Here is a 17,811-nt window from a genome sequence, read left to right as displayed (position 1 = left end):
CTTTTCAGAGTTTAATTTAATTAATGTGTTCGATCAGAGATTATCCATCACTTACTGTAAGATACTACATATATTAAGTCACCTTTTGTATTTCTGTGACTTGTATAAACTGTGCCTACACCCTTGTCTTTATATACATCATCAGGACTGACCAACCGTGTCCATATAATTTACCATAGAGCAAATTATCCCATATCTATTATCAGTAACCTATTATCTCTATTTCTCACTAGGCCAAAGGGATCAGACTGTGGCTTGGTGAATGTAAATATCCCAACCAGTGGAGCTGAGATTGGTGGAGCTTTTGGTACGTCTCAGTATTGGTCCGAATGAAATATAACACCGCTAGACCAAACCAATATTCCCTGCTAGAAAAATATACAAATTGTTTGAGCAGATATTGAAACTAAAAATAACATGCAAAAAATGGTGTCATTTGAATATCATATAGGGAGAGTCTGCATCCCGACAGATTGTGGAGGTAAGTATTCGGGTCAGGGGAACACTTAAGATGGGTACACATTAGACAATATGTTGCCCGATCCAGCGGATCGGGCCGACATCTCATCCACATCGGCGAATGTGTACCCACTGTGGACAACCATGCACTCTCCCGCAGGTCGATCATCTGAGTCGTTCCATCGGCCTGCATGTAGGGCTGACTGAACGACCCAGCTGCTGATGCCAGACGGGGTCGGGCACCGGAATGTGAAATGTGTACCAGCTGCCCGATATGTCGGCCCTTCAGGCATCGCATCCCTGGGTACACACATTTGTAAGTGTGTACCCAGCTTTAGGGTTAAGGTTAGGCTGTGGGACGGGAGGGTTAGTTGCAGGATGGGAGGGTTAGGCTGTGGGATGGGAGGGGAGGTTTAGGCTGTGGGACGGGAGGGTTAGGGTTAGTTGCAGGATGGGTGGGTTAGGGTTAGGCTGTGGGATGGTAGGGTTAGGGTTAGGCTGTGGGATGGGAGGGTTAGGGTTAGGCTGCGGGCCAGGAGGGGTAAGGTTAAGCTGCAGGATGAAAGGATTAGGGTAAAGATGGGTACACATTAGATGATATGTCGCCTGATCAGGCCGTCATATCATCCACATCGGCAAATGTACACCCACTATGTTGGACCACGCGCGCTCCCACAGGTTGTCCATCAGGGTCGTTCCATTGGCCTGCATGTAGGGCCGATGGAACGACCCAGCTGCCAACGCCAGGCAGGTGAATGAAGCCGGTGCCTGACATATTGGGCGGTTTGGCATCGGATCGTGTAATATGTACCGGCCGTCTCGTCACTGGCTACAAACATCGGTAAGTGTGTACCCAGTTTTAGGCTGTGGGAGAGGTGGGTTAACGTTAGAGGGAGGCTTAGGGCAAGGGTTATAATTACAGAAATCTGTTGTGATGCTGCTGTCAGTATTTTGACCCTGCTGCATCCTAACTGACGGGATCCCGTACCCAACCTGTCATATATAATTTATCATTTTTGTTCATGTTACATAAATGTGACCATCCTTTCATCACAAGATGGATTTTGCACAATGCAATCCATATTCACTTGATTGCGCTTTGTGAGCGCTCATAGAAATGACATTTTTCAAATGTTTTACCTTTACCTAAGCAAATCTAGGCCCTGATTCAGAGCCGGACGCTCTGACCAGAGCACTCACTCTGAATCAGGGCCCTCCTCCATTAAAATGGAGCGTCCTCCTGGACGCTCGTATAGCTGTGGGTCACCACCCACAGCATATACGAGCGTGCAGGATGATGGTCGCGATGGTCTTGACCATCGCGACCATCGCCACTGCAAGCAGAAGCCTGCGGTTGAGTTTTTCAACCGCAGGGCCAGGAGTGATTTTGGCTCTATCAGAGCCAAAATCACTCCCACTGACATCACTAGTGATGTCAGTGGGGCTGGCTTCTGACGGTAGGCGTTCCCTTGGGAACGCCTCCGTCTCTGTCAATCAACATCGACAGCACGCCCCCTTTGATCAGACACTACGAGCGAAGGAAAGTCCTTCGCTCGTCGCATCTCGCGCATGCGCACGATGGAGCTCCCTCCGTCGTGCGCATGCGCAGTGCAGACCATCGACCCACTTGCGAGCGGACAGCCGCTCGCGAGTGGGTCTGAATCAGGCCCCTAATATCAAGACAAATGCAGATTAGGGAGTTTTGCATCTCTTGCATGTGTAATGGCCATTCTGCACTGTATTTGCAAACTTGCATCTTGTTGAGTTTCTAATGATTTTATTTTTTCTCTATGGTGCTTGCAAATAAACTGTTAAGTGTGGACTCTATATTTATTAATTGAAAAGTAGTTTATGCTATATTTAAAGTATTGAAATGTATTTAAAATATTGCTCAGTACATTATTAAAGCAAGTGGACTTTATTTGCACTAGTGTTTTTGGAAAATGTTTCAGAACTTGGCCAGGTTTATTTTGACATTTCTGTTAATTTTTTTTTTTCTATTTGCAAGGTGGTGAAAAACACACAGGCGGTGGTAGGGAGTCTGGCAGTGATTCCTGGAAGCATTATATGAGAAGATCTACATGGTAGGTGGTCTGAAACTGATGAAATACTCTACTTCTAGGGTTACTATGTACAGGTTGAGTCTCCCATATCCAAATATTCCCCTAAATACGGAATAATTTGGCATGACTGAGATAATGAAACCTTTGATTTTTGATGGTTCAGTGTACACAAACTTTGTCTAAGGTAGGGATGTGCAGGCTCGGGTTTACTCGGATTTACTCGGTTCTTATCGCCACTTTACCGCAAATTCGGATTTATTATATTGGCTATCCAAAACACATGATAGGCGATAGCCAATAAAATGCCGTTTAAAGATCTGAGTAAAACCGAACCTGCTCACCCCTAGTCTAAGGTACAAATTATTAAAAATATAGTATAAAATTACCTTCAGGCTGTGTGTGTATAAGGTGTATAGAACCACAAATGAATTTCATTTCTGTACACAAACTTTGCTTGAGCCACAAAATTTTTGAAAATATTGTATAAAATTATCTGCAGGCTGTGTATAAAGTGTATATAACACATAAATGCATTCTGTGTGTATATTGGGGTCCCATTCCCAAGATATTTCATTATGATTTGCAAATATTCCAAAATACAGAACATTCTGTTATCCAAAATACCCCTGGTCCCAAGCATTTTGGATATGGGAGACTCAACCTGTACATGTGCAAAGTCTTGTGTGCATTGTTAGCAAATAGGTATTGCCTACTACCATCCTTCCACAGATCAGTGTAAGTGCTGATTTTCATTTGGAAACACTAATCTTTGTTCACCTTCGCCTAATGGAGACAGAAGAATTACAGCAAAAAAGGGATTATATATATATTATTATACTGTATATCTATCTCTATGTCCGCTTTTACCTCGCCATGAGTTATATATTTTTTTTAAATGCACTCTATTAAAGAACTATATCTATTCACAATATATAGTTTTTTTAATACAGTGAATTTTAGAAGAATATAAATAACTAGTTAACAGCCCGTGAAAATGACTGGACATTGTCTCGCCTGCAAAAAGTCCCATTTGAACGCTGAAAAGGGTCACTTTTCGGTCATTTCTGCTCGGCAGCTCGGGGGCCTGGGACTATAGATGTTAGCACGCAACACACGCTGTCCCTTGTATAGTGTTGTTGCCTCCCTGTATAGTGCTGCCCCATTAGTCTGAACATTGTACGAAAAGTCCAACGGGTCACTTTTTGGTCATTTCTTCTCGCAGCTTGGGAGGCTGCAAATATAAATGTCAGCGCCCAAACGGAGCAACAATTGCATTGCTCCGTTGGGCGCCATCTAGTGGCCACCAGCATGCAACACACTTGAATTCTCCCCATAGAGGTGAAGAGCTGCGTTAGTGTATGTATGTATGTATGTGTGTATGTATATATATATATATATATATGTGTATGTGTGTATATATATATATATATATATATATATATATGTGTTTATATATATATATATATATATATATTAGTGTATATAATATAATAATTAGTGTGTACATTTATATTTATTGCTCTTTATGCATGTGATGATGATGATGAAGATAATAATACATTACTTACAAAGCTTAAGTAACCCCTGCTATTTATTTTATCTTTCCAACATATTTATTTGGTAGGGAGTCGCCCCTTATTCACTCTTTACAACATTGCGGTAGTGCTGCCAGTGAAAACTGAACAAATGTTTCACACAACTATTGAGCATGTATATGTTTAATGCATGTTTTTCTGTAATAAGAATGTTGGTCAGGCCACTGAGACTTGGGTCTGATCAGTGAGTGCACTGGTAACTGGGAGTGGTGAGCCTGACCCTGCTGCACATAGGTATATAGATAGATATCAGTGTGTTTCTGTAATTGTTTGTTTTTTCTTCTTTTCCCTTTTAGCACCATCAATTACAGCAAAGATTTGCCTTTAGCACAAGGCATAAAGTTCCAGTGAACCAACACTAGGTGACACTCTTATAACTTTAAAGCTACATGATAAAGACTCCAGTTCAATCATTACAAAAATATGATCAGGAAAAAGACAATCTCACGAATTGACTATTTCAAAGTTACAGATTTGTCAGACAAACGTGACAAAATTATTATTACTTGTATAACTAAATCACAGAAATAAAACCAATTGGAAAGTTCTCAACTCAGCAGATAGACGGCATGACCACTGCTAGATGAAACCATCTGTGAGAGTCCTGCTGGGCTTTTGGAAATCATCCTCTCCTGCATCAGTGTTTTAAGGTTTATTTAGGGAATAAATACTGGAAAAAATAGAAAATCCAATATTCTATAGTAGAAACAGCATTTGTATTCAACACATTTAGTAATAAAAAAAATTTGAACAACCAAGTACAAGTGGACCCTTTTTATTGTCCTGGACTGGTTTGAAATATTTTACCTACTTTTGTTTAAGTTTTTTCTGAGCTATTCCCATAAAAGAAGAATACCTTTGGCTCACGGCAGAACTGGGATAATTGAACATCCTAGTAACCTTTCAGAGGAAAGAATGAAACTTTGGCTTCGGCCTGTATTTACCATCCACCAGTTTTTTAAAGACACCAATGATTGGCAGCTTTGACTAATAGATTAAAAGTGGCAACAGAAATAAATGCTAAACCACTGCGGTTTAGCATTTATTTCTGTCGCTGCTTTAAAGCCAGTGGTCAATTTAAACATCCAACAAATAGTAAATATAACCCTTTGTTTTTGTACAATGTAAGAAAGAAATGGGGCCCTCTTCATGTAGGAACATAGGGCCTGATTCAGAGCCGCTCGTAAGCGGCCGCTCGTTCGTTCCGAGCGATGTTTGCCCAACTGCGCATGCGTACGGATCGTAATACGCATGCGCGAACCAGTCAGTGCGGACGAAAATCGTTTGTTCGCTAAATAGTGAATGCCTGCTAATATGAGTGACAGGAAGAGGCGTATGTGGGTGGTAACAGGGGAAGGTGCTTGAAAACGGGGAGTGGAGATCAGAACGCAGGCGTGCTTAAAGGTCAAAACGGGCGTTTTATGGGTGTGCATAATTAATACAGCAGCGTCACTGACCACGTCACTTGGTTATTTTATAGTCAGAACTGCTCGCAAATTTGTGGTAGGAAAAACCAACCACAAGAATAGCGAGCAGTTCATACGCTGGTCGATGTACTCGATTAATCTAATAAATAGCGGACATGACGTATGATGCGAGCGGCCAGGGGGCGTTTTTATCAAAAAAACGACCGCATGTTTTGTTCGCTCGTTCAGACACAGAGGCGGCAACAGACCGCAAAGAGCGAACGGTTCATTTGAATAGCCACCCCCTTTTTCTGAACGAGCGAGCGCTAATAGCGACCGGCTCTGAATCAGGCCCATAGCCCCTGCTACAGTGGGACCATTATTTTGATGTCACTCCATGAACCTTTACCTAATGTGCCCAGGAATTGCTATTTTCTTTTTTATCAATAAATTTTTATTACATTTTCAAAAAGGAAAGCACAAATAAAGTAACAAAATAAAAAGAATCACAATACTAATAATTGTAATAATCGCAATAAAATAACATAAATTAAAATAAAACAAGGGGAGAAGGTATACAACAAAAAAAAACGGGAGAGAGTGAAGGTACCACAATACACAAAAATAAACATTACATTATATCGTAGTCAAAACAAGAAAAAATAGAAATTAGTTAATATGATAATCAGACGGATAACATTATATAAAGAAATGCCAAAATCAAAGTAAAGTCTAATAATGTAAATAATTCTTCATACGGGGGGCATCCCTAAGCAGAAGGTCCACACCCTCACCGTCAGATACATATTCATGCCACTTAAACCATAGCATCATTGACGAGGAAGCAGACGTGGCGTAAGCAACATCTGTTGTTTCCATTAGACATGCAAATTGTACCTTATGAATAATCTTATGGATGGCAGGAAGAGTAGATGATTTCCATAATTGTGCTATTGCTGTCTTAGCTGCTATTAAAATATGACCCACTATATAACAGTCACTTTTGGACATACTTAAAGGGTAAATGTGTAGTAGTGCCAAAGAGGGGGATGGCTGTATACTTACTTTCAAAACCTTGGAAATCAAATAAATCTTGCCATAAAACCTAGAGATGGGAACAACTCCAGAAAATATGGAATATGTCTCCAACATTCACATTGCATCTCCAGCAATATTTTGATTGCGCAGGCCATATTACGTGTAATTTGGCTGGGGTGAAGTATAACCTATGGAGTATTTTATATTGTAACTCAAAATGGTTCTAACATTTGGACAGTTTGTGGGCAGTGGTGTAAATAGATTCCCATTGCTGGGGGGGTATAGGCCTCCTGGAGATCTAACTCCCACTCAGTTTGGGACTTGGTTTTGACTGGAGGACTAGCCTCGAGACACACGGAAAACCAAAAACCAATCGAACCCTTGGAATTACCTCTTGTCAATTTAGCCAAAATATCTGCCGAGGGTAATTCCAAGGAACTGCACACTTTAATGGTACTAACCACCCAATGCTGAATTCGGAGATAGGTGAATAATTCTCCAGCCAGCAACTGAAATTGGGATTGTATTTGAGAAAACGGGATGAGTGAGGAAGAACTTGAGATATCTGCGATGGATTCTATCACTCGGGAACGCCAGAGCGCTACCGGTAAATCAGGGATTAAACGGGCTATAGCGGCTAAAGATAAAGTTTTAGCTGGTAGTGTAATACATATAGACTGAAGTACCATATCGTCCCACCTTTTAAGAGAGTCAATAATCGCTCTAGGGGTATTACTCAGTAAAGGGCGCATGTGTTTGGGTGTCCAAATTAAATCCACCAAGGGGTAGTCGTCTAATAATGCCCTTTCTAAGTCAACTCATGGTTTAGTGTTGGGGGGAAGAAACCAATGACTAATTTGTGATACTAAACACGCTGATTGATAGAACACTAGGTCTGGAATTTGCAGCCCCCCCTGATTCTTGGGTTTAGTCAAGCGCTGGTAAGCTAACCGTGGTGTTTTACCCTTCCAGATGTAAGACACTATTACTTTACGGGCCTTAATTAGGTAATGTTTCGGGAACGAAAAAGGAGTGGTCCGAAATAAGTACATTAACTTTGGCAAAATCAGCATTTTGAATGCCGCAAGGCGACCCAGCCAGGAAACCTCAAAACCCAACCAATTATGTAATAGTTCCGCTATATGTTTTAGACTTGGATCAAAGTTTATCTTAGCGAAGTCATCAAGTCGATTTGGTATATTAATACCAAGATAGAGGAGATAGTCTGTTTTCCAGTTGTATCTGTATTGGGCTTGTAAGCGAGACAAAACAAGATCAGATAAGTTAAAAGGCAGAGCCTCAGTCTTGGTGGTGTTGAGTTTATATAGAGAAGCTGCACTATATTTGGCTAGTAATCCATGGAGGGTTGGCAATGAAGAAACTGGGCTGGTTACAAACAAAAGAATATAGTCTGCAAACAGACACATAATTTGTGAGTTGTTAAGCCATCTGTCACCCCAGGAAATGATGGGGAATTTCTAATTGTTGATGCTAATGGTTTGATAGCTAATATGTACATCAGTGGGGATATGGGGCATCCCTGTCTTGCACCATTCCTAATGTTAAACGGGGATGATAAAAAGCAGTTGCTAAACACCCTAGCTATGGGGTTCCTATAAAGCGCCTTAATAGACTGCAATGTAGCGCCCTGAAAACCAAAATGCATTAATGATTCATAGAGAAACTGCCAAAGAAGGCGATCAAACGCCTTCTCCGCGTCTAGGGAAAGAAGAATGAACTCCTTGCGTCGCCTCGACATCAGCTCTGCTAAATTAAGCATCAGCATCGACATCAGCTCTGCTAAATCAAGTGTTGTCCGATGCTTGTCTGCCGCCGACTAAGCCCACCTGGTCTGGATTAATCAAATGAGGAATTAAAGGGGCCAAACGTGTGGCTAACATTTTGGCATAAATTTTAATATCTGAGTTGAGTAGGGCTATTGAGCGGAAATTCAGACAGGAAGTAGGAGGTTTTGCTGGTTTAGGTAAGGTAATAATTTGAACTTCGAGCATCTCTGTTGGAAAGTTGCCCTGACCCGAAGCAAAATTAAATAAAGAGGTAAGTATGGGGGAGATAGAATTCACAAAATGTTTATAGAATGAATTGGTAAACCCGTCCGGACCAGGGGATTTCCCCGTAGGCAATGCCTTAATAACATTCAGAGTTTCTTGATCAGTCCAAGGAGTGTTTAAAGTAGCTAAAGCCTCTCCTAACTGAGAAAATGAAATGTCACGTAGAAAAGAAGAAATAGAGGCACCAGACGGCTGTGTTGTAGTTCTGTCAGTATGAAGATTGTATAGTCCAGCGTAGTATTCAGCAAAGGCGTTAGCGATCTTGGCAGGTTTAAGTAATTTCTTATTATTGGGTGTGATTAGATATTCAATCCTATTTCTGGCCTGACGTTTACACAACTTGCCTGCCTTATTCCCTGAATTATAGAACTTCTGCTGAAGTTTAGCTAGAGCTGATTTCATACGGGCCAAAAACAGCTTCTGAAGCTCTTTTAAGTAGGTGAGAAGGACGGGCTCTATTTAAAGATTCAACCTGTGCTATACTGAGCAAATATTGTCTCTTAAGTCGAGAACTAATTTGAATGGCCCCTTTCGAAGAACTGATTTGAGGGCACACCAGTATGTTGGAATGGAAGTGTCTTTTGGATCATTAGTTGCCAAATACTATTCCAAGGCGTCCGCTAAAGGTGTTTAGCACCTTCTGGGGAAGATATTAAATGGTCGGGAAAGCGCCATGGTCTAGGTGGAATTCTAGTATTATGTCCATCCCAAGTCCACGTTACCGAAGCATGGTCAGACCAGACTATAGGAATGATTTTAGATTGGTGAGTGTGTTGGAGCGAATGTCTAGTAAAATCAGATCAATACGTGAGTATGTATTGTGTACATGTAAGGAAAACGTATAGTCTTTCGCAGAAGGAGAACAAACCCGCCACACCTCATATTTCACATTCTGCCATGACCTTCCGCAGTAAAGCTGATGTATCAGTGTTACCGTCACTCACTCCGGAAGCATAAGATGATGACTTATCTAACTGAATATCAGGGACTAAATTGAAATCACCCATTTATAATTGCGTGACCACATCTGATCTGGTGGACAGCCTCAAACACTCATCTGAGAAATGGAATTTGGAGTGTATTAGGGGAGTAAATAGAGACTAATGTGACCTCTTTACCATCCAACTGGCCTACTAATATCAAATAGCGGCCATTCTTGTCTTCCACCTTATTAGTTAGAGTGAAGGACACTGAATTATGAAATAACATCGCCACACCATTCCTTTTAAGTGGACCATTAGCATAGTATGCAACATTATATCTCGCATCTCTCAATAACTGCGGGGCTAAAGATGAAAAATGGGTCTCTTGTAATGCTACAACTTTAGCTCTGTCTATGGAAGGTGGACAAAGCTAGCCTACGTTTGTTAGGGGAGTTTAGACCGTGGACATTTAAGGAAAAAAATTGAACCATGATCTATATTCCATAAAAGAGGACATCAAATTCGACGTGAATACCCAGAGTATCTAGCAAAAACATAATAATGTGGACAATGGCACCCAAAATAAAAGTAAAGCAAAAAAGGAGAGACACAAAGGAAAACAATAAAACTATCAATAATAAAAAGGGGAAAACATTGGGGAAACTGAGAGAGCCCAAAAAATTAGGGCTACAATGTTTGCCGTAGGGGTAGAAAAACGACAAAACCAAAAACATGGTGTAACGTGGCCTGTGACAAAGGCCACCCATGCAGTATATCAATAACAAAATACAAATATAAGTGCACAACATATATATGGAAGTATAACAAAATCGTTACACATAATAAGGCATAGTGCGTATTAACTATTCAAACCTCTTTAGGGGTAAAAAATGCACAATAGCCGTTTCTGGAAATTAACTAACGCATAATCATACACTGAGAAAACAAAATAAAAGTGGAGTTGCTAAACCAACAAAAGTAATGATATTACAGGAAACTTCTAAATCTGGATTGCACAAGACAGTGTAGTCAGTGAACATTAAACATAGATAGGGACATAGAGGTGTATCAGAGAGGAACCCTAGGTTAAGACTTTTGCAACGGTAAGAGGAAAAGAACTCTTATAAATTCCCTCCCCCCATTTCTCAATTGTAAATAAATCCCTTAAACTAGCATGTTATACGGATGATACTTCAGATTGGAGGTCTGCATGGGCTGTGAGAAGATCGTTATGAGATGAGACCAGTTCCTGCATCTTGCCCTCTAGATGGTCTGTACGATTGCCTAGCCCTACAAGATCCGCTCGAATAGATTGTATAGAAGTATCAACAGTCTTTAGCACATCAGCCCGAAATGCCGCAAAGACCTGGAACATTGCCTGGGTGGTAAGCGGGGCATTAACATCCAGTTCAAGGCCCAGGTTGGCCGGTGAGACCGTATCTTGTGTAGCGGACATAGAGGTCGATCCCGATGCTGGGGAAGGCAACTGTCCCACTTTAGATATAGGGGCAGCCTGAAAGCGAATTGGTGTTGGAAGTTTGTGTTGTCTTGTTTTCCTAGAGGGCATAGACCAGAGAGACGTGCCACGACACATGTGGGGATAGCGATTCAGGGAGTGGAGGTTACTGCATGGGTGGGGAAGGCATTACCCAGAAAAGGACATCATTCTTTAGACTGGTAGATTCACATTATTGACACTAGTATGTATCTAGTAGGAGGTCATCCACTTCCACGATATAAGGAAAAACTGGTATCACTCACCGGTAGGCAGGTGCTAGGTATGTAGAGTTTGGGGCTGTTCCAGTGCTGACTTTCCAGAAAACCTGCCCAGTAGCTCTGTCTTCAGCCTGTGTAAGTGACTGACTCACAGGTTTCCCTGTAGTAGACACTGTCAGCATGAAGGGCCTCATAGGCGCAGGGTACCTTCTTCTGCTCAGTTAGGAAGCAGCCTGTGAATAGCTTAGGAGAGGGGCTGTGCACTCTGGCACTCCTTCATTCACGGCTGGGCAGGTATCGCGGCACCCGCCCGCCGCAGATCAAGCCTGTGTCTTCTGTTGGGGGAGAGATCTTGCAGGGGCAAGGGGGCCCACAGAGCTCCTCTGGAGGTAGGGTGTGTGAGTGCTGGGTGACTAGGGCCACAGGCAGGCAGCGCTGAGTCCATGTTGCGTCCGCGCGGACACTGGAAGTGGCCGCGCCCTACGTCAGGCACTATCATTAGTCCGCGGCTTCGGGGACCTAGTAGGCCCAAATACCGGAATGCAGACTCGGCCGCCCAATTTGTCTTGGCATCAACCCTGGCAGGTAGAGGAGGTACCCGCAGTCTCAGGAGTTAATTTAGAGGTCAGTAGTGCCGGTGAAAGGCCCCTACAAAGCAGGAGCACTTGGAGAGTACGTAGTTCTTCAGCAGCAGTCAGGCCACGCCCCTGGAATTGCTATTTTCTATTATCCAATCTTTTGGGATATGCAGAGTAATCTTCCTCCTGATTTTAGATTTCCCATCTACTGCCCTGTATGTAAAGAAGTATGTATATCTATGTGTAAGAATGTATGTATACACCTTTATGTATATATTCTTTACCTCAATCTGGGAACAGCAAAAGTGATTTGGTAACGCCTTTCGTAATATGGTTGACCAGGTTTTATCTTCTTGGGTTTGCAGCATTGGTCCGCTAGATTTTTAGCCTGTTGCTGAAATTCCCTTAAATTAGTAGAAATCCTCTGACATTGAATAAAGACGCTGGAAATGGATTAAAAATAAGTTTATTTACTAGTTCTGGTAAAAGAAGAAGGAAATACACCTAAATCTTATAGTATAATCATTGTTTTGAAGAAAGTTTCCAGGTGATGGTACTGTTAACATAACCAATAATAATCATATGTGAAAATTAAAAGCTCCTAACCAGCTGACTGAGCCCCACATAATCCAATTGTTTTGGCAAACTGGTTTAACAATCACATCTGGCTGTGTGTGAACAGCCTTCGGTTCTGTAAGTCTCGAACTTTTATGCCTGTATCTAGAAAACTAAGGCCCTGATTCAGAGCCGCTCGTTAGCGGCAGTACGCTCATTCCGAGCGATGTTCGCACATCTGCGCATGCGTACGGTTTTTATTACGCATGCGCGAACCTGTCAATGCGGCCGAAAATCATTTGTACGCTATATAGCGAGTGCCTGCTAATATGAGTGACAGAATGAGGCATATGTGGGTGGTAACATGGGAAGGTGTTTGAAAACAGGGAGTGGAGATCAGAACGCAGGCGTGCTTAAAGGTCAAAACGGGCGTTTTAAGGGTGTGCATAATTAAAACAGCAGCGTCACTGACCACGTCAGTTGGGTGTCTTTTAGCCAGAACTGCTTGCAATATAGCGGTTGAAAAAACCAACCCCAAGAATAGCGAGCAGTTCATACGCTGTTCGATGTACTCGATTAATCTAATAAATAGCGGACATGACGTATGGTGCGAGCGGCCAGGGGGCGTTTTTATCAAATAAACGAGCGTATGTTTTGCTCGCTCGTTCAGACTTAGAGGTGTGAACAGACCGCAATGTGCGTACGGATCATTTGAATAGCCACCCCTTGTTTTTGAACGAACGACCACAAATAGCGAACGGCTCTGAATCAGGGCCTAAGTTTGAGTAATCAAGTGAAGAAATGAATCTTTAAGAACATATTAGCACCAATCTAATCTCACCAATACACACATCACCCCACCCTACAAACCTCTATTTCACGGTCAATACCTCTGTTGCTAGGCTCCTCCGGAAAGGTTTCTGGACTTCACTTACAATAAGAGACCTATATTTGTGTGCCGTGATCTCTGACAGTTCACTGACGCTTTAAGGGATAGAATACTGCAATCAGTGTTTATGACCCTAGAAATTTACTATTCTTCACTTTCAGAGTGGAAAAACGCATTATATAGGGAACATGTAAAGTAAGTCATGATTTTATAAATTGATGTACATCCATATATCTGCTCAATTTTATAAAATGGCCCAGTGGAAACAAACACATTTATATATCCTCCTTACTCTACTTCCCCCATTCTGCAGGTAAGTTATTTTTCCTGGGTGTCTTTTTGCTTTATTGGCAGCCTGAATTTTAGTTCTTTTAAATTGCTATCAAGTTTATAGGAATTTATAATGAAAGACTGTCACAATGGGAGTTGTACAATATCTTGGCCATACAACACATTGGCCCTCATTCAGAGCCGTACGCTCTGAGCAGAGCGCACGCTCTGAATGAGGGCCGGCCTCCATGAAAATGGAGCGTCCTTCTGGACGCTCGTATAGCTGTGGGTCACCACCCACAGGCTATACGAGCGTGCATTTTGATGGCCTCGATGGTCGAGACCATCGCGGCCATCGAAATTGCGAGCCGGAGCCTGCAGTTGAGGTTTTCAACCGCAAGCTCCGGAGTGATTTTGGCTCTATCAGAGCCAAAATCACTCCCACTGACATCACTAGTGATGTCAGTGGGCCGGCTATTGACGGGAGGCGTTCCCGTGGGAACGCCCCCGTCAGGGAGGCATGCCTCCGGCACGCCTACCAAAGGGGGCGTGCTTTCAATCAACATTGACAGCACGCCCCCTTTGATCGGACACAACGAGCGAAGGACTTTCCTTCGCTCGTCGCGTCTGGCGCATGCGCACGACGGAGCTCCCTCCGTCGTGCGCATGCTCAGTCCAGAACATCGACCCACTTGCGAGCGGACAGCCGCTCGCGAGTGGGTCTGAATCAGGCCCATTGTTCTGTCTCAAAGTAGCAATGGTAGCTTCTCTTGTGACGCAGAGACAAAGGTCTGACTACCTTCACTGCAGATTCCATGGTCTCTGGTTCCAAGTGGAAGTTATATTTTAGATAAATGTTCTAGATGCTAAATACTGTTGTTGAGGGTCACCCTTTGTTATGTGGAAAACCCATACAAATTCAGTCTGGAAACAGCACTGCAGTGGCGTAGTTCATCCATTAGCGAGGTGCAAAAAGCGACCTTGCAATGAAATTGGCAGAACAAATTGCCAGCACTATCTGTTGTGTAACTGACCAGGTACATCCTGCACCCAAGTGAGGTCCCTCACTCGGACATGGTCCAACAGATTGTGGAGGTATAGGGAGCCTGATTCAGAGATGTATGCTAATCCAATGGTTAGCGCACATCTCTGATGGGAGTGGTCTGCGCAAGATAGGTCCTGAGTTCTCATTTGCAGACCCTCCCAAGCCACAGCATGATTGACATGCTGTGGTGTTTGGAGGACGAGCGGGGGCGTTCCTGGGCAGTGTTCCCATAAATGGGTGCGTGTCGTCCGGGTTTTCTGGGATGGAAGAGGTCAGGGTCTGCTTTGATGAACACAGATTTCCTGGCCTTCAGCTGCTAGGACCCGGCCAGGCTGCATAAGTATCAACTACCACAGCCTGGCCAAAGGGGCAACCATCACAACCGATGATTGCGATGGTGATCCCAGGCTGTGACCTCTGTCGCAGTGCTGGAATCGCAGATGCAACAAGGAGGTGTCTGTTTCCTACAGACGCCTCCTGCTGCATTTGAATGTTAGATGGACGGAATTGCACAGCATCTTGTGTGCAGCTCTGCAATTCCATCCATCCATCCCAGGGCTAGTCAGCTGGGGGAAACAGTCGGGAAGCCGATGAACGGAATCCCGACCGCCGGCTTCCCGTTGTCTAATCCCATCAAGGGTTAAATGACAGAAGTTGAAATCTCAACGCCTGTCATTTCCCCTACGCCGGGAAACCGATACCCGGCTTACCGATCGAAGGTAAGACGGGCGTGGACAGCCGTGGGGGGGGGGTTAGGTTTATGGTTCCCAGAGGGGACTTAGGGTTTGGCACCCCCCTGGGAGGCTAGGTTTAGGCTAGGGGAATGGGGGGTTAGGGTTAGGCACCCCCCCGTGGGGGACTTAGATTTAGGTGGCGGGGAAGGGGGAGTTAGGTTTAGGCACTTAGAGGGGGGATTGGGGTTAGGCACTCCTAAGGGAGGGTTAGTGGGTAAAATAGGTTAGTGAATACTTACCTTGGGATGATCAGGATTTTCATCCTTATCGGACTGCCGTTGTCAGGCCGGCGGTAAATCATACTGAATCCAGTCAGCTGTTATGATATTTATTACTTACATGAAATTCTACTGTATTCTCATCATTATAGTGAGTTAAAAACAGAAAAGATAAAAATATATAGATATATGTATGTAAAAGAGCATATAAAATCCTACAATGTGCCATAAAAATGCATCTAATGAATATTATATACAGAGTACAGTAAGTACAATGTTCATTACATGATAAACATTAGACACTAGAAATGGCCAAAAACTGGTTAAAAAGTGAACAGCTGTACTTCGTTGGTATGTACTGTATATGCAGAAATTCGGCATATACTTGATATTAAAAAAAAATCATGCGACTGAGTTCGTAAAACTTAATAAAAGTATTCTGTCCTGGATAGGGATTATAGCAGGGAAATAAGCTTGGGTGTGCGCACCTCCTACTTCCGTGCCGATGGATCAGCGGTGTCCAGCTCAGGGGGCGGTATAAGGTGTACTACTGTGTGGCATAACCTGAATGGGCTCTGTGTGGGGGCAAATGTATGTGTCTTTGCCTCTGGGAGGCCCTTCTAAGATCTTACTATGTGGGCCACAAAGTTCTAGTTATGCCCTTGCATGCAAACACAGAGGGCTGACTAATCTACATGGTCACATTAAAAAGGACTAACTCTGGATTTAATATGAACTTGCATAAGTGATATAGTTTGACACTTGCTCAGGCTGTGAGGTTAAAAGGATACTTTTGTAGCTGTCACACAGGTTTTTGGCAGACTGCCAATTTCCACTGGAACCTGTGTAATTTAAGAGTGTACCCATTTTTATGGATTGTGTGACAGTGTGTTTCCCTGACTAAGTTCAAACCTAGGCAAAAACTTCATCCTGGTCAAACAACATCAGCATGCCAAGTTTGGTGGAGCTAGGTCTAAAACTCTGGCCGTGCATAAAGGACAGACAGACATGATTATATAGATGACCTCAATCTTGCCGTATCAAGTTTTAAAGGAGCCCATTTTTAAACTGACTTTCATAGTAGAAATAATTTGTTCATGATTGGAGGAATTAAGGCTATGTAATAATTCTGTGAATTCTACTCGTATTCTGGGGCGCAGAGATGGGGGGGGAGTGGGTACTAATTACCAGGGCCCAGGCTTGCTGGAGGGGCCCGGCGGGGGCTCAGGTCCGGAACCACTTTTCCCCCTCCTCTTACATCACAGCAGCCCAGCACGCGCTGCTGTGTTCTGGGCTGCACTGGGAGACTGCTCGCGGCTGCTAAGAAGCAGCCACAGCAGTCTCCTATGCCTGTGGGGCATCAAGCTGATCGCACCCCTCAGTCTTCTATGCCTGTGGGGATCAAACTGATCACACCCCCCACTGGTTATGCGCCGGGCTGAGGGTGCTCAGAGCCCCCCCCCTTCCCCAGCGCTGCAAATCTTAAAAAAAAATGTAACCGAAAGGTGCATGACCACGCCTCCTGCTATTAGACAACACCCCTTTTCACCCAGGCCCGCCGTGGCTCTTGCCAGGCCTGCTCATATGACAAGTATGTGATTGGGTGTGGGGAAATATGAGTTTGTAGGAAGGCAGCCTGCATTTCAGAGTACGAATTAGGAAGTCATAAACCCCGCCAGAAATGTATTGCAGCTGGCCCATTTCCTGGTCACATTGCTTGCTTCATTGGAAATTCTCATGTAATAACATGGTATAGTAAAGGCAAGCGGGTTACAGGACTGCTAAACCCTTCTTAAGTGTACTACTGCTATTTGAATAACATAAAATTAAAGCACACAGTCCACAATTAAATATTTAAAAATATAGTAAATAAGTATCGCTGCAGGCATTTGTCAAAGAAGTCAAAATAATGTTTTTAATTAATGAGGTATTATAAGTCAAAATTCTATATAAATAGAGTAAAGCTAGATACACATTGGACGACTTGCAAATGATGCGATGTGATCAACTATTTCCCCTGAACTCCTGGGAATCGATATAGTGCATACACACTGTGCAATCTTACCAATGACCAAACGATATATATCGTGCATCGTCAATGACTTCCAAATCATTAGATCATTAACGATATGTTGTTTGCTTTCCAAAACACCTGACGACCATCTTAAAGATTTCTGCAAAATGTAAATAATGGGCTGTACTATCTACAGGGTATATAAAGCAGGGGCCATTTTAGCTCTGTGCAGTTCT

The 17,811-nt window shown here is 43.2% G+C and overlaps 1 protein-coding gene across 1 annotated transcript in view; it reads left to right on the top strand.

Annotated features, from left to right (window-relative positions):
- The window catches only part of ALDH7A1 (aldehyde dehydrogenase 7 family member A1), a 66,206-nt gene extending 61,331 nt beyond the window's left edge, over positions 1-4,875 (top strand). Inside the window, exons 16-18 of the mRNA XM_088475107.1 lie at positions 234-307; positions 2,468-2,543; positions 4,414-4,875. Coding sequence (XP_088331233.1) covers positions 234-307; positions 2,468-2,543; positions 4,414-4,468 — 205 coding nt within the window. The 3' untranslated portion in view covers positions 4,469-4,875. The remainder of the gene's footprint in view (positions 1-233; positions 308-2,467; positions 2,544-4,413) is intronic.
- Positions 4,876-17,811: the final 12,936 nt, after the last annotated feature.

Source organism: Taudactylus pleione, unplaced genomic scaffold (genome assembly GCF_031769625.1).
Source record: "Taudactylus pleione unplaced genomic scaffold, aTauple2 ptg000162l, whole genome shotgun sequence".
In the NCBI taxonomy this organism is placed as follows: Eukaryota; Metazoa; Chordata; class Amphibia; order Anura; family Myobatrachidae; genus Taudactylus; species Taudactylus pleione.
Note: the sequence above shows the minus strand (reverse complement) of the source record. Positions and strands in the feature narration are given on the sequence as shown.